Source organism: Schistosoma mansoni (genome assembly GCF_000237925.1).
Source record: "Schistosoma mansoni, WGS project CABG00000000 data, supercontig 0150, strain Puerto Rico, whole genome shotgun sequence".
NCBI classification, from domain to species: Eukaryota; Metazoa; Platyhelminthes; class Trematoda; order Strigeidida; family Schistosomatidae; genus Schistosoma; species Schistosoma mansoni.
The window spans coordinates 612,175-635,735 of NW_017386047.1; the positions used below are offsets into that span (position 1 = coordinate 612,175).

Genomic DNA, 23,561 nt, shown 5'->3' on the forward strand with positions numbered 1-23,561 from the left:
AAACACAAATATTGATACAAGGAAGTACCAGATACATATGCGCCATACAAATCTCATTTGATTTGTGTGAGGGCCGTGATACTGCCCAGGTGCCCGAACTGAAGCAGGTGGTTTTCTTAGGGGCCCACACCCGGAGCCTTTGACCGAAAGATCTGATCCACAAGGCAGTGGAGCATCGTGAGGAGATGCAGTCCCATGGCAGCCGGTGATCAACGACTGATTCGTACGCCATTTGTTCCCTCAGGATACTGGAGCCAGCCCATGTGCACCATTGGTTTGGAATCAGGGTTTTCCAACTCCCCTAGGTGGACTCGCCTTGTCCACCAACCCGGTTAAAGCGCCGGACATTCGCTTTTCGTCCTCTCAATTTTGTAAACAACACCCCCGCCACGAGAAGGCAGTGAGTAGGACTTCCCTGGCAGAGGCTATATATTCGCTGGTCATGTGAGAGCATTTCGAGAGGGAGAGCGGACTCCCCCCACTCTCGGCCGTACCAGAGCATTTGGGGGCCCTGGAGTATAATACAGTGAAATAAATTTGGAAAGAGAAAAAGGATAGAGACATGAAGAATCCAAAAGGTTGGGTTGTATTCTTTAAGGAATAACTTTACAATTCATATGATTCTATAATTAAACTTTATTGAGGTAACCAATTTCCATAGAATTGGTGGTAATTTTGTTGTGAACAAGAACATCAGTGGGAACAACCGAACGTATTTCAGTACAAAAAATTATAGAACATCTTAGCAAAATCTGAGAATCATACAGTAAATACTTCATTTGCAAAATGTCAATTATTTTTCTCATTCTTGACTGTTCCTTTTGCAATTATCAGTCAATCGTCTTAGATTTCATTGTTCCTGCATTTTCATAACAATTGCTTCCTGTTCCCGTTCTTTCCTTCTCGATCTTCTACTGAAAGACATTCTATTCCTGACTATCGTTAAATACTACTTATGTGGATATAAGTAGCCCACACCATAGCTTGACTAGCAGTGTAATCCAGGTGCATTTCATTCCAATTGAGACTCGTCAACCGAATGTGCCTGTATCAAAGTTTTGGTGCTCCATCGGGACTCAAGCCCAGTACCTTTTACTTCAAACGCTTATAAATAATGTGGTTGTCCTTCCGATTGGCATAAAACACTGGAGTTTAGTTTGAACCAATGCTTATCACCACAGTAAGGATATCCACTTTCAAAGTAATGTATTTCCCGACTTTAGCTACTACCTTAAAGTGGTAGGTTAGGAGTTTATATTGCAATAACTCAATAGAGATGTAGTAACTGGGACACCTCTTCTTTTAGGTGTCGTGGATGGCAGGTCTGCTGGAGGACGGTAAAACTAAAGCCGAGGGTTAAGTCGAACTGACAACTGTACAGGGGTATAATAGCAGTACGATTTTTTTATCAGATTACTGGCATCCATAAAGATGCTGCCTTCTTGCAACAGGATGAAGTGGTTAAAAAAGTTCAGGCCCAAAAATGTCACACATTACTTTACCCCGTGAATTTCCATCTATGACAGTAAAGCCTTTTTGAAGTATGAAGCGAATAGGTTAAAAACTTCCCAAAAATGTGTATGTTTATCCTCAAGCAGTTTTTCCTTCGGCTTTGCAATCACATTCCCAGGTCGCTAATAATACCATTGACCCTGTTGCGTTTTCAACCTACCCCCCCCCACAAGAAGGTATATCTTTTTATCATATGGGAAATCAGGAAGCGACAAATTTCCTTCCTTATACCTTTAACAACACAATGAAATCACCTGTCTATTATGTATTTATTTTTTATATATACATATACATTATGTTTTGTTTTTGGTATACCAACAGTCTAAGTTATCCATATAGAACAAATGAAAAACATATTAGTTTCCATGCAAACGCTAAAGTACCAAATAGGATATATATATATATATATATATATATATATATATATATATATCAAAGAAAGAAGTCATTACAAGAATATAGATTAAGGCATAAATCATGATTATGATCATTGTCGTTATCAATGATAACGATTATTATGAAAGGTATAGATTCATATTATACCATCTAAATAGAGATATGTATTGTAATATTTAATTATCATTGATTGTACTACTGATATTGTTATCATTAGTAGTTATACGTAATGAATAATTATGTGATGTAGAACCATTATTATTATGTTCATCATTTGTAGTAGATTCATTTGTTGTTAATAAGTCAATCAAATGTTGTAATGGAACAAGTTCACGTTTTTGAACTAAATTAAATTCCTACAAGTTAAAAACAAAAGTAAATATGAAACATTGAAAGAACAGTTTTTAAGATAAAAGCAGTTGGAGTCAGTTGGTAGGAAACCCTGGTCGATTTAGGTTTTTTTTGTGCTAGTTGGAACTCACCGACAATCTATATCTAACGATGTTGAACGAATTGATACTTCACATGGGGATAGGATGTGCATCATCCAGCTTTACAGTTTGAGACGTTATTAATGGACTATTCAGACTACAACTTATCTCCTTTTGCACTGAGATATGCACAGGGATTGATCACTGTATAGTATAACTAATGTCTGTGTGTTTGTCATAAGATGGTTGTGTTTGACACTCTTTGTCAAAAAACCCACTCGTAGCATCGACCATCACGTTGCTTATCCACTAACGACATACTAGTGAATGTCTCACACATATTTATTAGATGAATCTACCTAACGGAGTTGGAAAACCCAGATTCCAAACCAATGATGTACACGGGCTCTCACATCCTCAGGAAACGAATGGAGTATTTACCGATTTTGGTTACAGAACTAGAACTGGATCTTCTGATGCTGCTCTACTGTTTTGTGTATTAAACTGATAAGTCAAGCAGCAGAGCAATGAAATAAAAATGACCAGAGAATGGACGAGCTGTAACCAGTTTTGAATCTTATCGCTAAAGGTTTCTAATATTAGATTAGAATGATATGTTAGGAACCCTATCAGAAAGTTAACACCTTCTGATAGGGTTCAAATCCCCATTCTATGACTTTATGGAACTATTTCATAGGTTAATTGGCCTCTCAACCTTTAATTTTCACTTCAATTTAATATTCTAGTATCAGATACAAGATATAAGGGTAGATAATGGCTAACTATTGTGCGACTAATGATGATGAGACATTTAAAACAAATTTATATTCATTTGTTACCTTTTGTGGTCATGTAATCTATTTGTATAACCCTTTAGATTTTTGAATAAGGATAACACAATATCATAATAATAAGTAATTCTGCTTGCTATATTTGCTTTGTGATAAGCCACAAATGCCCTGGTACGGCCGAGAGTGGGGAGAGTTCGCCCTTCCTCTCGAAATGCTTTCACATGGCCACGTGTATATAGCCTCTGCCAGGGAAGTCCCACTCACTGCCTTCTCGCTAGTGGGGTGTTGTTTACGAAATTTCACAAGACGGAAAGCGAATGTCCGGTGCTTTAACCGGGCGAGTTCACCTAGGGAAGTTGGAAAATCCTGATTCCAAACCAATGGCGAACATGGGCTCCAGCATCCTGAGGGAACAAATAGCGTACTAACCAATCGCTGGTCACCGGTTACATTGGGACTGCATTTCCTTAAGATGCTCCACTGCCTTGTGGATCAGATCTTTCGGTCAAAGGCCCCGGAAGTGAACCCCTAAGAAAAACACCTGCTTCGGTTTGGGAACCCGAGCAGTATCACAGCCCTCATACAAATCAAATAAGATTTATGTGGCGCATATATATTCGGTACCCTTTGTACTAATATTTATGTGTTCAAATAATAATAATAACTGGGGATAGGAGGAGCTGTGTGAATCAATAGGAATTAGGACTTTCAGTCATATAATCTGAAGTTATAACAATTTATTCAGGATACAAGAGACTAAACCCCATAACATGCTCACTCAATGTCCCCCTTGTACATAAAGAGTACTTCAAAGACCGACAAATATACATATATATATACAAACGGAAAAGGCAATAATACACTTACCAATACAAAATATATAAAATGTTTAAAACTTGTATTTAAATGAGCTTCTTCTTGTAGATCTCGAACTTCAGAAAAATGTTGATAATAAATATGGGCATAAACTCGAAATAAACGTTTTAATATCACTTTGACCACATTGATAAAATCACGAGGAAATGGAGCACCTTATTAGAAATATTTAATATACAGATTATTTTATTCAATAAGATAATAGCGATAGCATTTTTATGATTTCATAATCATTCTGATGAACGATTTCTGTATAATTGATAAGTCAGTCAGTCAGTCACAACGTAGAACTTCGTACGTACGTACGTACATCAGTTCGAGTTGCCATACCACATTAGCACAGAGATACAATTGTCGATTCAAATCCCATAGTGGTAAAAGTAGTAAGAGTATAAGCATTATCTGAAAGATAACGGTTGAAGATGTTATTGAAGCAGTATAAGAAATCAGAAGATTAGAAATTTGGTAGAACACAAAGAGTGGATGCACCTTCGCCATTGCAAACGATTTTAAGCCATGTCATTCAAGGTATCTAACCATCGATTGCTATCATCTTGTGAATCCCAACCAGGTAGTCTACACCTACCGGCATGGCTCAGTCCAATTGTCAGTGACTTCATGGATTTGTGCCATGTTTTGGTCCGGCCGCCCCCTAGCTTTCTTCCAACCTACTCCTACACCACAAAACATTGCATGTATAATGATAAACACGATTTCTAAAGGAGTTTAAATTCCAGCTCTGATTATTTATTATTAGAGCACATGAATATTGGTACAAAAGGGCACCGAATATATATGAGTCACACAAATCATTCAATTTATATGGGGGCTGAGATATTCCTCGGGCACACAAATTGAAGCAGGTGATATTCTTAGGGGTCCTATCCCTAGCCTTTAACCTAAAAATCTAACCCACAAGGCAGTGGAGCATTGTGAGAGGATGCAGTCACATGCTAGCCAGTTGGTTCATACGCCATTAGTCCCCTCAGGGTACTGGAGCTCATGTGCACCAATGGTTTGGAATTATGGTTTCCCAACTCCCTTAGATGAACCCTTACAACGACAACTAATATCTGATTTGATTCATTGTTACTTAAATGGTTGGAAGTATAGATTTATTTTACAAAATCCTAACCAGTAAGTAGGTAGACAAATTCAACTTGTCTTTTACAGGGAGAAATAAGCGTTAATTGTTTACATAATAGCCAGCTTAAGTTTGCTATAAGATAAAAAGAACCAGTGATCTATCTGATAAATTCGGTCAGAGAATGCAGCTCAGTGATCTGTAAGCTAAGTGTCAGCGCACAAACTAAAAGTCTTACGTTTGACTCCCAGTAGGGTCGTGGGTCAGCACTACTGAAAGGTGTTGCAGTAGGAAGAAACAGCTGTCTATTGCTTCCCGGCTTTCATTGGTGATCTAACTAAGATTAGTCTTTGACGTAAAATATGAAAACAAAAAACGTACAGATTATAATGTGAGACAAGTCCGGGGAAGTAAAAGTGGTAATGTTATCGGTAACAGTAGAGAAGATTCGATATAAAGAATACGTCTCAAGCAGGAATGAGTTCACAGAATAAAAAAAAAGGTGTAACCTAATTTTAAAACTCAAGGTCTAAGGCGAACAAAGAGTGAATATATCTGCATATTATGACCGATTCTGAGTCTTGTCACACAACGTCTCCAACCACTGGTTAGGATAGTCGCACAGACTTCAAACCTACGCGACTCAGACTAAAGATTAAAAACTTCACAGACTGATGCCACATTTTGATCTGAAATTCCCCAGCTTTCTTCCAATCAAGTCTTCACCAACAAACGTGAAGTAGGAGGTGGTTGGGGATTATTTAACAAGGATGGCGCTTTAGCATAGATTAAATCAACTTCTGATACTATCGGTATAGGGTTATGGAGACTGTTAAATTTAATTATTATTACGAACCGACTTTAGTTTGACAACCTTTGAAAATCTGAAAAGAGTAAACGGCTGTTTCATACCCATATGGGGATTCTAAGCACTGCATGTCCATGGCTCCACTACCGGAAGTCAGATTTAAGACCTACGATCACGCGCGTGAACGCTTAGCCTCTAAACCACCGAGCCTGCATCCAGTAGTATATAAGTCTAAATTCAATCAATCTGCGATATCGCTTAGCCATCTCCTATTATCTTCAATGGGTTACTACATCAAACCCAACACAGTTGAGGCCCAGTGGTCACGGCTTTTCACCGTAACTCCAGGAACTATGTAAACTAAGATTATTGATTTTGGTGTAATTATTTCATGGAGTGATAGTATGTCATTTAAGTTAAAAAGAAAGTGAACATTACTTAATCGATTTGAAAACTAGTGAAACTATAAATTAACTATACATAGACATATAAGAAACTGACCAAAGAAATGATGGTTAGAACACTCGTCTATTGTAGATTCGAGCACAGTTTTAACAATTTCGGCTTTTGCAGTCAAAATATAGTACAAGGGGACTCTATACACACCCGACTGTTGCTGCTACCTTGACGTGGTGGTCGGGCTTGCCTATCGTGATGAACCAATCGAGCTATGCTGGCTGGAACAATCGTTCCTCAAGGTCCCACCATGCCAGACAGGTCGGTTGAAGAGCGGTAGGACTAAAAGCAGCAAACCCAAGGTCCGAAGGCGAAGTCGTACTGCCGACTGTACAGGGGTGTGATGACAGTAAGGTGTTTCCTTCAGATAACCAGCATAACAGCGATACTGCCTCCCCATAAGGAGGGGTGGGGTTAGAAAAGGTCGACCCTAAAAATGCACACCTCGCCTTATTCCACGGATTTCCGTCTCCGGCGGTAAGGTCCTTTGAAGAACGGAGCTAGCACGTCAAAAACCTCCTACAAAAAGGCCGTGCGTGATCGGCCTTGAGCAGTTGTTCCTTGGGCACTGCGGTCACGCTCCCAGGTCGTTAAGACCAACAGTAATCCAACTTACTTTTCAGGTCCCTCAAAAAATACCCTTCCACAGTGTAGGCGACCGTAACTGCACACGAGACCAAGTTGGTCACATTTAAATTCTTCCTACGCCTGCTAATAACTCTTTTATCTCCACGACTAACCCTTCTCACGTCCTTTTATCACCTCGCACCGCTAGGCTAAACGATTCGAGTACGCGGAACGTTGTGCCTGGTCTCCTGAAACCACGCTCTAAACTATATGACTGATACACACACAAGTGTATGACTCAAAGTTGAACACACAAATACGCAGCATTTAATCTGTCCACATGGTTCCGATTCAACATCAAACAAACAAAAAAAACTGTGTATCATTGATTTTTTTCCGATCGATTACAAACATTTTAGTACGATCTAGGTACCTATGCTTTGTTTGAATTTTAAGTGTTTAGTTTGTTTTACTAACAACCATAAAAATAAGTGACCTTGAGAAGGACATAGTAACATAAAGAAGCTGCCCATATGGTCTGACACCATTAGAAATGTTTATTTCTTGTATGTTACTTCCATCGAAAAAAACAAACATGTGATCGGATGATTTTAACATAACATGAAATGTAGTTAGATAGACATGGATCACATTGTATTACATATAGACAATTAAAAAATAAATATTTTGGATGAAATGTTTCAGTTAAAAGTAATGCAGTTGTTAGGAAACGGGTACTAGGTAAGGATGCAAAATCGATTGATGAAGTAGTGAAACTTCATCAGTTGAGATGGCTGGGACAAGTGTTACGTATGCCCAACCATCGACTGCCCCGACGTGCTTATTGGTGTAGGAGTAGATTGGAAGAAAGCTAGGGGCGGCCAGACCTAAACGTGGCATAAATCCATGAAGTCACTGACAATTGGACTGAGTCATGCCGGTAGGTGTAGACTACCTGGTTGGGATTCACAAGATGATAGCAATCGATGGTTAGATACCTTGAATGACATGGCTTAAAATCGTTTGCAATGGCGAAGGTGCATCCACTCTTTGTGTTCTACCAAATTCTAATCTTCTGAATTCCTCATGTCTCTATCTTTTTTCTCTTTCCAAATTTATTTTACTGTATTATACTCCCTCAATAACATCTTCAACCGTTATCTTTCAGATAATGCTTATACTCTTACTACTTCTACCACTATGGGATTTGAATCGACAACTGCATCTCTGTGCTAATGTGGTATGGCAACTCGAACTGATGTACGTACGTACGTACGAAGTTCTACGTTGTGACTGACTGACTGAGTTAAAAATAAAAATATGAATGTAAACAATGACCTGTACGGATGTAAGGTAGCTGGAGGACAACATAGTGTCGAATGTCATGTGTGTGTGGGTGGTCATCATCTTCTGGTCACCCATATCGTAGAAGGGTAATTATCAAGATAACTGAAAAGAAGTCAGATGATTAATAGTGGTTTCGACGACCCAGGGAAAGTGACAGTATAGTCCCAAGAGACAGCTATCTGAGGCCTGCCGCGCAAAGCCTTTGCGTGAGTAGCTTCAGATAAGTTAGTTCAGTACGTATGAGGCTCTAACCAGTGATGACAGAAATTAGTAGGTAAAAGTGAGATATGCTCTTTTTAAGGTCGGTTTTTTCTCGTTGTGAGAAGGTAACATCATTTGAAATGCTCGTTATTTGGTGGAAATACCTTACTGTTGTCACATACCACAGACCTTCAGGTTATGAGTTTACTGCTCTTAGTAGTACCGATCTTAACCCAACCTGTCTTGTATGGTAGGACATAAATGAATAAATATTTTAGCAGATATAGCTCGAATGGTTCATCACGACAGAGATTCTGGACCACCACGTCAAGCTAGCAGCTACAGTCAGGAGGCACCAGGATGTAGATTTCTAGCTAGTTGACAGGAATCGTCGACAAGGCGCATTTGGAATCTTGATCGGACGAATACCATCTTACGTTTTTTCAAGCATACGTTGCCCAGTATTACTGCCGAACGTAGTAGCAACAGTGTATATATTTTCCGTTGACCGAGGTTAGTAGTTAGATTTCAAACTGATCGATAGAATAAGATTAACACGAATAACTAATCAAATATGACACTGTTTACTGACCAGTGATCAGTCAGTCTAATGCTGTAGTCACTGATTTATGATAGTTTCGTGTCTTTACAAGCACTTAACTCTCCGTAGTTGGTGTTCCAATGTTTGGCAACCTACATAAATTAAAAAACTCCCGTACAGACAAACACATATACACTAGCAATGGGTTAGTGATAATGTTGGATACAACAAAGCATACTGCGCGAAGAATAATTAATAATGATAACACTATTAGGCTATGGATAGTTTTAGATCTGGAGTGTAGATAACTTGCAATGGCCCAAGTTACAACGCCTCACAAAATCAAGATAATGATATCACATTCCATATTTGAAGATAAACCGGCTTAGATCAACGGTATTTACGATTTCCTGAACTGATACTGCTGAGTATGCTCTGGACAATTACGTATTTGCTTAAATTTGTGTATAATGATATGATGACTCAATCAGAAATAGCCAAATGAGATCACTTGATAGGAATCAGAAGTGACTTGATAGGCAAGCGCATTTTATTGTCTAAGAAATGGATTAAGTTTCTAAGGGGTAGAGATGTATTTATATAAATGTTATTCGGTAGCCCAATAGACTTTCTGTTTCACTCTTGTCTTCTCGTTCACGTAGTCAGTTTGAAAGATTAGCGCATAGCACGCTGTGTATCAATATCAGATCTGCGATATCCACCATCACATTGTAAACACATTGATTTAAAGGCTGAAACATCATCTATATTACTTGTTATTCTTATCCTATTTTTCCCACTTCCAATTAATGGGTCCCACTTTCGCTATGAAATTATTGACATAAGTCTTAATCTTTACATTTAACTGTAGTTGATCAGTCTTATGATTGATTATTTTCTAAATTGTAAGGTTTGCTCATATCCAGTGGTAATATCATGTTAGTTATAATGACGTCATGACCCTGTGATGGTCATTCAATTAGTGTTACCGCCTTGAAATACTAGCTTCGATAGCTTGGATATGCGTCACGAATATCACCGCAGAGCATTTCTCATCGGGCCGATGAGAACTACCGACGTCGCTCTACTTAACAGTAATAATAAATCAATCTAACAGTAATAATTCATAAACTAAAAAAACTTACCAATTTTCGATGGAAATATAGATTCATTCTCTAATTGTTTTTGAATCCATATCATTAAACAATCAATATAATGTGGTGCAGAACATTTTAATGGTTTTTTCACTGTTTGTCCATCAGCCCAATGATATTCATATTTTGGACCAGCTGACATAATTGGACATGTATCATCCGTACAAAATTCAAGTAATGTACCATAAAGCATATTAATTTGATTGAAAAAATCTACAGCTATAAGAAGATAGAATAGTAGTGTTTGGTTAAATATTAATTCTGCATAATAGTATGGTATTATTATTAATATGAGACCGGATTTAATGCCATTCACTTATTTATTTATGCAAACACATAAACATTGGTACGAACGGGCACCGAATACATATGCGCCACACAAATTATTCAGTTTATGTGATGGCTGGGATACTGCCCGGGTGCCCAAACCGAACTAGGTAGTCTTCTTAGGGGGCCACAGCCGGGACCTTCGAGCAAAAGGTCTGATCCACAAGGCAGTGGAGCAAAGTGAGGAGATGCAGTCACATGGTAGTCGGTGACCAACGATAAGTTCATACGCCATTTGTTCCTTCAGGATACTGGATCCCATGTAAAATTTAGGTCTAGAATCGGGGTTTTCTAACTCCTTTAGGTTGACCCTCTGTGTCCATCACCAACCCGGTTAAAGTGTACGACATTTGCTTTTTATCGATTGGAACAGTGACAAACGAAAACCTTACGAGCAGTCTAGAGTGCTTATCGATCCTGCTTTCTGCCTAGCCCAGCCAGTTAAGTCCAGAACACCAATAACAGCCTCTATGGTATGAATCATTGTATTTCAAAGTTTATAAACCAAACAGACTGACCAAATCGTACCAATAAAATAGAAAATAACATTTGTACAAGAGTTAGCTAAATGTGGCTGTGAATAAGGGGAGCAGTAATTAATAGACTGCGTATAACTCAGGAATGGTAAATCGTACAATAATAGTCCAAGGGTCAAAATACAGCTCACCATGAAAGGAACATGAATATGAGTAGTTTAATCATTTAGCAAATATACGATAAAAAATTATATGCATAATATTGGTCCATAAACGGATCCCAAAGTTACCATGCACTATTGCTATCGGGGCATAACAGTGTCACTAATCAATAACATCTTCAAACCCTAATATTTCGGTTAACTGCTTATACTCTTAACTACTTTTACCACAATGGGATTTGAATCGACAACTACATCTCTGTGCTTATGTGGTATGGCAACTCGAACTGATGTACGTACGTACGTACGAAGTTCTACGTAGTAACTGACTGATACTAATCAATTTTACTAAATAACAATATTGAAGTAATCTATTCATCAAAATACTAAAAAATAAACTAATCAACTGTAGTTCATAAAATGAATACAAACTCTATTACAATGACAGTTTTTTTTATAAATCTAACGTTACAGCTCTCATTAATTGATTCTTTTCAAATCATGTGACACCAAAAAATAACTGAATTCTTGTTTGTTTGTTGTTGAGGTGGTTGTTGTTTGTTGTTTTGACAAGCTAACACATAAGACATAAATAGTAGTAGTCGTAGTAACATTGTAACTCACTCTTTTAGAAATGTATACATGTAGGGTGGAGGAGGAGGAGAAGGAGGAGTGAAAGAGAAAGATAAGGAGAGGGAAGATTAAGTCGACTAATTATGTACGCATTTTATTGTTGCTATGATCATGAAGAACGAATAATTTACGACATTGAAAAAAAAGAAAAATCAATTTTTTTTTTAACTGAATAAGTTATAGAACTCAAATGATCACAAATGTACAACTATAAGAAGAACATGTAATTTGAATCTATAAAAAAGAAGAATCATTGATATAGATGAGTTTAGAGAACACTTATCATTGATCTATGAATGATTGATGTGTTTTTTTCACAGAAAAAACCGCATATCATCATCTTTTGTTGATATACATGTACGTGTGTGTGTGTGAGTAATTCAACAATGTATACTTCAAAGTAGAATATGTAATTGTTTTGTCAAACAAAAAACAACAGTTGATAGCAACGCTATCAATAATAGTAAACTTTTAACATTACTTAAGTAAAGTTAGATAGTAACTAGCATAAGAAATTAAGACTAGCATTTCATACTATGCCCCCAAATTCCCTGGTACGGCCGAGAGTGGGGAGAGTCCGCTCTCCCTCTCGAGATGCTTTCACATGGCCACGGGTATGTAGCCTCTGCTAGCGAAGTCCTACTCACTGCCTTCTCGTGACATTACTGTTGTTTACGAAATTGAGAGGACGAAAAGCGAGCGTCCGGCGCTTTACCAGGTTGCTGGACACAGAAAATTCACCTAAAGGAGGTGGAAAACCCTGTTTCTAAACCACTAGTGCACATGAGCTCCAGTATGTTGAGGGAACAAATGGCGTATGAATCAATCGTTGATCACCGGATACCATGGGACTACATCTCCTTACGATGCTTCACTGCCTTGTGGATCAGACCTTTTGGTCAAAGGCTTGGGGTGTGGCCCCCTAAGAAAACCACCTGCTTCAGTTTGGGCATCTGAGCAGTATCACAGCCCTAACACAAATCAAATGAGATTTGTGAGGCGCATATCTATCTGGTGCCTCTTTGTACCAATATTTATGTATTTAAATAAATAAATAAATAAACTATTCGAGACTCATTAAGTGGATGTACCTGGATCTCAGTGTTGATGTTCAAACTGAGACTCATACCCAGTGTCGAACAACCAAAATATTATTCGATCTAAATAAACGTTAGTTTATGGAACAGGGATGTATTTTAATTTATTTAAAAGCGTTTGAATTTTCGATTGTTAATGTTGAGGACTGAGAATGATCAGTATCCTTTGGGATGTATATAATCTTAAACTGACTGCCTTGATACTCTCATTAAGTCGCAAGTAATTCAATACAATTGGACTTAATAATTCTGTAAAGACGCGGTAAGCGTTTGAAGCGAAAAGCGACGCGTTAGAGTTTCAGTGTGAACAACAACACTGGGATGCAAGTCCCAAATAAAAAGAAAAGCGCTTCCTGGATTCTACTAATAGTTACTATGCAACTTTACTTAAATACTTGTGAATATGTGGTAATATCGAGGCACTTCCAATCAACATACATATATATCAAAAGAAATTGATTAACTGTAGTCCTGAACATCAACAACGAGGGGATTCAAACCCATACAAATACAATTGTTATTTTACTGTTCAGTAAATTATGAGTGGGTTTTCGGGAAACAGTAAAATTACACCACACTGACGAATTATTCAAATTTAATAGAGCAAGCGTTAAATTTCTGTGTGAGGATTAAAACGCCATGATGAATAGCATGTGTTTTGTAAGAAGTTAAGTAAAACCTACCAGTATTTAGTTATTAAAACACACAATAATTGAAGAGATGGGATCATGATTTGAGATTTTTTTGAACAAAACTTGATATTTAAAATCAATCAAACCATTTTAGTAGTGTATATTGACCGACAACCCTACGTTTATTTATTTAAATACATACAGCAGGATCGCCACTGTTTTCTATTCTGAGCTATGACTGATAAAGTCTCTAGCCACTGTGTTGCACCATCTCTTGGACCCCAGCCAGAGAGTCGTGAAGGACCAACAGAAGCCAGCCCTTTGCAGCATTTTTTCAAGCCTACGTACAAAGGATTGTGGACTTGGAATGTTTAAGTTCAACCGGTAGTGATTATGACTTCTTGGTTGGAAATGGTTATAACAATCCATTCAAAGTCGGTTTAATATTTTCAGTAAGTTTAGCGATTAATTGGATAACTACATTACACTTGGAAAGTATATATATAATATTAGTAACAGTACAAGTGGTAATAGGAAATATTAGACATAGACAATATGATATTTTATTTATTTATTTAAACACATATGTATTGGTACAAAAGGGCACCAGGTACATATGCGCCACACTATTTGTGTGTGTGGGCTGTGATACTGCCCGGGTGCCCAAACCGAAGCAGGTGGTTTTCTTAGGGGGCCACACCCCGAGCCTTTGACCAAAAGGTCTGATCCACAAGGCAATGGAGCATCGTGAGGAGATGCAGTCCCATGGTAGCCGTTGACCAATGACAGGTTCGTCCGCCATTCGTTCCATCAGGATACTGGAGCCCATGTGCACCATTGGTTTGGAATCAGGGTTTTCCAACTCCCCTAGGTGGACCCTCCGTGTCCACCAACCCGGTTAAAGCGCCGGACATTCGCTTTTCGTCCTCTCACTTTCGTAAACAACACCCCCGCCACGAGAAGGCAGTGAGTAGGACTTCCCTGGCAGAGGCTATATATTCGCTGGCCATGTGCGAGCATTTCGAGAGGGAGAGTAGACTCTCCCCACTCTCGGCCGTACCAGGGCATTTGGGGGCAATATGATAAGGGGATAGAGTATGAATCCTAGGAATAAACTATAGAAGATAATTTTAAAACTTAAAATCTAAGGATAGAGTAAATGGGTCTGGACTGTTGCCGCCGATTGTGGGGTATGTCATCCAATTTCCACAGTGAGTGGTCAAGATGATCTATAGCTACTATAACACGTCTCAGTCTAATATACAGTATTTTCATGAACTGGTGATATGTCCTGCTCTGACCCTGTCTCACTACTATTAAGTAGTTATTGATATAATCAAAAAGAAATCTTCATTTTAGTACATAAATTCTTAGGAAGACTTGAACTTGAGATTCAATGGCCAGTTCCTTTGTTGTAAAGTTTTCAGTTTCTAATTGATGAAATCTATTTCATTCCAAAGTTAAAGAATGTTATATTGATGAATTGCTATATTATCTATGCTACAATGTAACCATATTTAAACTACTTGAAAAATATGTTTAGAAAACGATTCGGATTTACATTCATAAGAAATTTGATATTATTTTTAATCATAGAGCATTCACAGAGGTTGTCAAGATATTTTGGGTTTTTTAATTGCTATTCCTTAAGTTTGAAACCCGTCCCACTCATTCTTGTTAGACTAGTACCACTAACTTTTATATTACAAACAATTTGGCTTAAATTTATTGTTCAATGTACAATCAAACAATGGTTTAGTAAAATGTGAAAATCATACATCAAACACATCATTTGCACATCTTCTTTGAATTGTCTCATACAAGCTTCATTTTTGTTGATATCTACATTGCTTTCAGTTTCTTTCTTCGTTCTCTTCGTTTCAATCTTGTTAACCTTCTGCTCACAGACATTCCACTTCTGACTGGTGTTACATGATACTTATACCTATTAACATAAGAGTATACACCATAGTACTGCTACTTCTAATACTTAGATATTCATCTCGCTGTACTAATGTGGTGTAGCAACTTCAACCGATATGCCAGGTTATACGTTGTTTATGACTGATATTTAAAATAATTCAGTACAATCTTTACAGTTAACAATTGATTCAACAGCTTTAACTCCTATGTTCCGAAATTGCAAAGAGTCAGTTATCACACATACTGCACATTACAGTCTAACAAACTAAATTCTACGTAGTTTACGGTAGTTATTTAGTAAATGTAGTCATAGTGAAGATAAAGTAACACAATCATGCAGGGATTTCGTCAATAACGACAATTCAAAAAAAAGACTATAAAATATCCAAGTTAAATGAACTGGTTAACATAATTCATTACTTTACCTATTATTACCCACGACACATTAACATAAACCCAGACGTTATACAAACATCATCAACGTAGAGCCTAGAAGGAATGTGAGTTGACCCAAGTCCTCACGACATATTAGCACAAGAGGAAATTGACAAGATGGGTAGTAAACAATAATGATATAATATAGTAGTAATCATAACGAGAAAGATTAAATATTGAGGATAGGATTCGACAAAATTAAATGGAAAGGTATTTTTCAAAAAGAATTGGAATTCGAAGAGGAAGAAAAAGAGTGAATATATCAGTCCCATCATAAATGATTGTGAGCCATATCACCCAAATTCACCAACCATTAGTTGTGGTTATCGGATAAACTATAACTAAATAGTTTGCGTCTAAGATCATGGCTTAGACTAACAGTTAAAGGATTCATGGACTAAACGGATAATATTTCTCGATCTAGCTATCCTTTGGAGAACACCAACCCAATCACACTTGATGGCGAAACTCTGGAAGAGGTGGAAACATTCAAGTATCTGGGGAGCATCGTTGATAAACAAGCAGGATCGGATGCAGATGTAAAGGCGAGGATTGGCAAAGCAAGGGCAGCATTTCTACAATTGAAGAACATATGGAACTTAAAACAACTGTCAACTAATTTCAAAGTGAGAATCTTCAATACGAACGTCAAGACAGTCCTACTGTATGGAGCTGAAACGTGGAGAACTACTACGACCATCATCAGGAAGGTACAAGTATTTATAAACAGTTGTTTACGCAAAATACTCAGCATCCATTGGCCGGATACTATCAGCAACAGCGTTTTATGGAAGAGGTCAGACCAGCTTCCAGCTGAAGAGGAAATTAGGAAAAGACGTTGGAAGTGGATCAGACATACATTAAGGAAATCACCAGTGTGCATTACAAGGCAATCTCTAACTTGTAATCCGAAAGGGAAGCGGAAGAGATGAAGGCCAAAGAATACATTACGCCGGGAAATAGAAGCAGATATGAAAAAGATGAATAGTAACTGGAAAGAACTGGAAAGAAAGGTCCAAGACAGAGTTGGATGGAGAATGCTGGTGAGCGGTCTATGCTCCTCGACGAGGGGTAACAGGCGTAAGTTATCCTTATTCTATTAACACAAACCAAATAGCCGGTCAATCCTATGGATTAATAAAATGGAATAATATAACCCTTTTTGTACATATCATCAATGAAACATCTAACAGACCAGTAATATTTTTTTCAAGTAAATATATTCAATAGAATAAACTATATTGAACTTACTATTTATTGCAATCCATTCATGTAAATCTTCACCTTCAGGTAAACGAACTGCTAAACGTAAATCTCCACTACCCAATGTTGCAGCAGTTTCTGGTAATAAATCATTTTGTTTACCAATAACATCATTATTATTATTATTATTATTACCAATAGTAGTATGATGATTATTTGTATTGTTATTAGTAGTATTATTATTAGTATCAGAGATATTTTTACGTGGTTTGAATGTTTTGCTGCATAATCGATTACCGCTAAAAAGTTGTGAGAATAATTTAATATTAAGGATATAATCCATTGTCATTGAATAAAACAAATCTCTTTGTACTATTACATCATATATATAACCCTATATAACCATTAGTTTATTGTACGGAAGTTATACATATATATAGCAGATAATATACATAATAGTAATAATAATAACCTACATGCACATAAAACACTGAATTGAGCACGTTTTTGAATGAATATTTCAATATATAACAAGTGAATTTAAATAGATGGTGATAATGATACTACTACTAATTGATGGTCTTATCAATACAATTGTATATTATACATAAATAGAAAATAAAGGGGGATTGAGTAGTTAGTTACAAAGAAAAGAAAATAAAAACCAGGATACAATAAGGAGAAACTTAAGTATAATTATGAAAGAATATAAAAGAGTTTCAATTTGCTTTTCTATAATAATAATCCTTTTTTATATGATCAATGTATCCATCTTGTGACTTTGTACATTATGATGACAATCAAAGTAGATAGATAGATAGATATAAGCCGCTATTAAGTTGTATATTTATTGGCTCTTTTTCTAATGATTCAATCAAGTTAATTAAATAGTTTAACAGCATAACGCATATTATGCATATCTTGTTGTTTTTTATAATAAAGAAGCCATCACGTGAATAGATCAATATACATAACTATATATATATATATATATATATATATATATATATATATTGCACTATTTTTGTGCCGTACTTTGACAATTATCAATAATCGTACGTTAATATGAGGTAAGTAGGTTGTTATTTTCAACAAACAAATATATATTAAAATTAAATCATTTATTTTGTAGCACATATATTACAAAATAGGTTGATTGAACTTTTATTGTTGGATAATTTATGGATAATACGAATTTGGCAACAACGAAAGATTTAGTTAGCGTTTAGCGAATACCATAGACCACCAGTTAAGCGCAACGTAGAACTAAGCGCATGTGTGTAACTGTTCATACTTAGTAGCTAAATGGAATACGCGATGGCTTTTAAAGCGAACAGTATTGGGATCGAGTTCCAGAGTGAACATTAACTCTAGGATGCAGTTACATCCATTAAACGAGTCCCAAATAGGACGAAGCGCGCGTCCTGGATTCAACTGCTGGTCACCAACCATTTTGGTCTCCCCAAATGTCCTGGTAAAGCTGAGGGTGGGAAGAATCAGCCCCTCCTCTCGAAATGCTCTCACATGACCACGTGTATACATCCACTGAGAGGGAAGTCCTACTTACTAACTTCTAGAGACGGGGGTGTTGTTTACAAAATTGAGAAGACGAAAAGCGATTGCGTGGCTCTTTAATCGGGTTAGTGGATACAGAGAAGCCACCTAGAAGAGCTGGAAAATCTTTATTCCAAACCAATGGTGTAAATGGGCTACAGGATCCTGAAGGAGCAGATGCATTTGAATTTATTTTTGGTCCTTGGCTGCCACGTGACTGCATTTCCCGACATTGTTTCACCACCATGTGGACTAGACCTCTAGGTCAAAGGCTCGGGGTAGGGCCCCCAAGAAATTTAAAACTTAGGATTTAAGGGAACAAAAAGTGCGAACGCGCCTAAGTCACAGTGAACGACTCTGAGCCATGTCATTTAGTCTCTAAGCATAGGCTACGATAATCACACAGACTCCAGTCAGCTGATCCGCACATACCTACATGACTCAGTCCGACAGTCAGTGTCTTCATAGACTGATGCCATATATTGGTTTGGCCACCCCTATCTTCCTTCCAACCTACTTCTACACCAGTCATCATCGGCCGCCGAGGTAGTCGGTGGATAACCAAATGTGATACATGTCTTAGGCGTTTCAGTCGATAATGGTCCAATACTTCGTCAGTCGGTTGGCTATACGAACGTAGTACTATGCGTTTAGCTTTGGAATTTCTAGCTCGATGGTTCAAAGAAATTATTCGAAGACACGTAAGGTCAAATACTAGTAACCAATGAATATACTCTATTTTTAAAGACATTTCACAGTCAAAGTAGAACGGGGCGAACTGCAACACAGTAGATATTTTGTATCACGCATGAGAACACGAATATGATAGTCAGTGTTATTTGAAGATATTATCAATCGCTGAAAAAAATATCATGAGAGCTTATCATTAAAATTAAAACATTGATGTCTTCAATTACCAGATACACTCAAGATTATAAAGAAATTACCGCCTCCTTAGATAAATTAACTATGGCAAAATAAATTGTAAGTGGAGCAGTAGAAGAGTAGTTACGTTATGTGATGACTTGGTGTGATAACGAGAAATGGTTGAGTGAGGCTCTGTAGTCTAAAGTTTAGCGTTGCATCCCTATATTGGGGGTTCTGGAAAGTAAGATCAGCCAGATATCTTTGTGACCTCACTACAACGAACGGGATTCTATGCAAAGTCAGACCTAGAAGAAGTGGAAGACTTTAAAGTAGCAATTCAAACACAATAAAGTCAATGAGTAATTCAAAGTGGTTTCTAGAAGAGCAGCTAGGGAGAGCAAATATGAAGCCCAGATACCTATTCCCTAACCTATCAGCAACGAAAAGAAAGGTAAATTATATAGTGGAAAACGGCAAAATAATCTCGGAGCTCATCAAACCAAATCTCTTACAGAGATCACTCATTTTTATGCACATTGGTTCTCCTGATGATGACTAAAAGTCTACGTTTGAACACAACACAAGTTGCTAATATCCAAGCTACTCTCAGAAACAGAAGCAGGAGTCAACTTCCAGATGCCTTGCGGAATAGGGAAGAAAATGGATTCTGAGTGTCTATAACTAATTTATTTTCCGGCAGAGAATCTTGTTTCCACTGAGAAGTGAAGCTTACTATCATAAAACTTCAGCAAACTATGTGGATTTGAAATATATGTCCACTCTGAACTTAGTTTCGTTGATCATATTAAAAAGTGATAAATGGAAATCTAAATAAATGAACACGATCGAAAACAATAAAATATCTAATTTTGAAGAATTTTTGCATCTTGGAAATATAGTCTAACAATTCCAAAACCACTGTGCGTGGTACGAGAAAGTATCCCAAAGGAATGCTTGGACAATGAGACGAGAAGACGAAGGTTGTCAGAGTTATGTGATATATTTGTGCACTACATTTCGAACAGTTTGATCACACATATACTTGTTAAGATATTTAATATGAGAAAAAAAGGGTAGACTGCACAAATTAAAAGGTAAACATGTACTGCTTCCAGGTCCTTACTCAAAAGGCGACACAGAACTAAAAGGGGAGTTATTTATGATGCAAATAATGGACTTGGAGCTAATAAATTCTCTTTCTGTTTTCCATCTAGGCCAGGACAACTCGGAGGGCATGGGCAAAGCGTTTGAGAGTCAGTCAGTCAGTCAGCAACAACGTAGGATCAGGCACATATATGCATCGGTCCAAGTTGCCATACCTCGTTAGCACAATAAGATGAACACCGGATTCATACAAGTAATTAATTTAGTGGTGGTAGTATATAAAGAAAGGTTGTATATAAGGATATAGTATAGGAAGGAAAAAAGTTATGAAGCAATTTTAATCTTAAGGTTTAAGGGAAGATAAAGAGTGTATACACCTACGCCATTGTGATCGATTCTGAGCCATGTCACCCAAAGTCTCCAACCACTTATTACGATAGTCACGCGGACCCCAACCAGGTAGTCTGCATCTGCCAACATGACTCAGACTAGAAGTTAGTGACTTCAAGCACTGATGCCATGTTTTGGTTTGGCCGCCCCTAACTCTCTTCCAACCAACCCCTACACTAGTCAGCATTGCGCGTCGTGGTAATCGGTGTTCAGGCATACGTAACACGTGACCCAACCATCTCAGTCGATGAAGATTCATCAACTCATCAACTGATTTACCATCATTCCCTAATACCCTGCGTCTAACCTCACTATTACTTACCCGGTTATCCCAGCAGATGCGAGCAATATTTCTAAGGCATCTGTGGTCAAATACTAGTAACCTACGAGTATCTTCTACTCTTAATGGCCATGTTTCACAGCCGTAAAGTAGAACAGAACGAACTGCTGCGCAGTATACTCGTCCCTTAATTGATAGACGGATATCTCGTCTTCGCCATAGGTGACGTAAGTTGGCAAAAGCCAAACGAGCTTTTTGAATCCGTGCTGAGATTTCGTCAGACACCAACCCATTAGGGTTGATCAGACTTCCAAGATAAGTGAAGTTGTCCACGCGTTCGACTACTTCACTCCCTATCCTTAGTTCAGGTGTTGATGCAGGCCAGGCCAGTCCTGGAGTAACAATTTACATTTGGATGGGGAGAAACGCATCCCAAACATCCTGGCGTTTGAGAGCCAAGAATGGACAGGATCTGCAAGGCGTGTAGATTTTTTTTCGTTGCGTAATGAATGCTTGAAATTTAGTACCATAAGGGAGACTATCCAAACTTTTATTCAACTCGTTTAAGAGGTTAGATAAGTGAAGAAGAAAGAAAAGGACTGACAAACTCCCTATCGCCTATCTACAAAGCACAAATCTGTCTGGGATCTTAGACTGGAGACCCTACCGGATATGAATGAAAACTGGTCGCCGCATCGCTTCGGTCTACCGATTGTCGTGGTCTGATTTTTACATTAATAACCGCTCCATACTACTAATATTGCGTCTTTAATCATTTCCTAAATGTCGAGACTTCTATAATATTACTACTTCAATTTTTTTGCTGCGCACTAAGTTGGTTTCATAATTCTGTGGTATGAGCTTGCGGCAAATTGAACTTTATCCTATGTTGATGATGACGGACTTTATCCAATAAACCTGATAGCTTTATGACAGAATTTAATAACTATTAATTTGACTGTAGTAACTGATGAACATTGAGAATTGTTCTTTAATGTGTATGAAGTGACATTGACTTGATTAAGCTGAATGGATTTGGTGCAACACTTATAAGAGTTAGATATGTATCAGGCATGTTTCCAAAACTAGCACTTATTTTATACATGAAACAGTCACTCTCATATTTTATCTAAACCGATGGGGATGTATAACCAAAATCTGTACACTAAAGATCCATATCATAGCGGATGCTATTGTCAATCTATGTGCAACTTACAATAAGAAATTCATCGCACATAGTAATATTGAGACTCAGTACCGCACAAGTTGAAAACCGGTACGATGTCTAATTTCCAATATTTTTTCCAAGAAGCTGATATAAAATAGCTGTCTTCCTAACCCTCACACAATGATGTCATTGAGCAAATCTACGTCTATGATAACATCCAGTGAGGTACTTCGGCAATTAAACTAGACAATTCTCAATGAATTCAAAAGTCATCTGTAAGTTTTCATATATTATACGCACAGGTGTGTGCAATCGACTCAGATTAGTTTGTTTCAGTTTGTAAGAGATAGAAGGTTTGTTAGTCTTTTTTTTAGCCACTGCGCCAATGACCGGATTTCGGCTTTTTTGGCTAATGAACTTCATTAGTGTCCTAGTAAATTCTCCTTTTTGACAGACAACAAATACATGTATATGTCAGAAGCGAATTTATCACTAGGTTATTATAATACCGTCATCGGCTCACCTATAATTTTTCTACACCATAAGGTGGACAGATTTATTTCTTCCAGTCTTTCGTCACACGACAGCATTGTGATTTCGCGAATCAACTTGATTGTCATCTTCTTAAACTTTTCCAACAAACTGTGAAACGTAATAAATCCTCAAGATAGATAAATCTAACCGTGCTCGGGGAAGCCAGCTTCTGCCTTGCAGGAACAGGCTTCCAAGTTATTGGATCAGAATATCATCAGTTGAAAGTTGAGGGGCGAAAGATGTTTAATGTTAAGTATCTTGCATATCTGTGCTATTATGATGAAGATCAGTTTCAGTCTCACTTTGGAAACGACAGGAAGCTTGATGGCCTGTGTTAGTTCTGGCAATGATGGTCTCTCAGTTGATCTATTTTTCTTTTGAAAGAGTCAACGGATGGAGCCTCAACCACGTGCTGAGGTAATGAATTCCACTCGTTGATGAATCGATGGGAAAGTCGATAGTCAGCTGACAAGTAATTCGTTCTGGGCTTGTCAACATTTTTGGAGCGTTCTCGTAAATTTTCTGTTTTGGAAGACAAGAAAAATGAGGGCATATCAGGTGCAAATTTATCACTAAGCAGTTTTAAAACTGTAACCAAGTCGCCTCTGATTCT

General features: G+C 37.5%; 1 protein-coding gene across 2 annotated transcripts; it reads right to left on the reverse strand.

The window, feature by feature from the left end:
- Nucleotides 1-1,762: 1,762 nt before the first annotated feature.
- On the reverse strand, nucleotides 1,763-22,508 carry Smp_070610.1 (mps one binder kinase activator-like 1 (mob1 homolog 1) (mob1); the record flags this gene model as incomplete). 2 transcript variants are annotated; one of them, XM_018798908.1, is made up of 5 exons in its annotated part: nucleotides 17,528-17,742; nucleotides 17,100-17,350; nucleotides 10,156-10,383; nucleotides 3,998-4,161; nucleotides 1,763-2,264 (listed from the first exon to the last, which is right to left on the reverse strand). In XM_018798908.1, the coding sequence occupies exons 1-5, from the start codon at nucleotides 17,533-17,535 to the stop codon at nucleotides 2,085-2,087; spliced, it is 831 nt and encodes a 276-aa protein (XP_018646666.1). In that variant the 5' UTR covers nucleotides 17,536-17,742. The 2 variants fall into 2 exon arrangements, with proteins under 2 accessions (XP_018646666.1, XP_018646667.1); XM_018798897.1 differs by lacking the exon at nucleotides 17,528-17,742 and adding an exon at nucleotides 22,463-22,508 and having other exon boundaries at nucleotides 2,085-2,264.
- Between the last annotated feature and the right edge of the window lie 1,053 nt (nucleotides 22,509-23,561).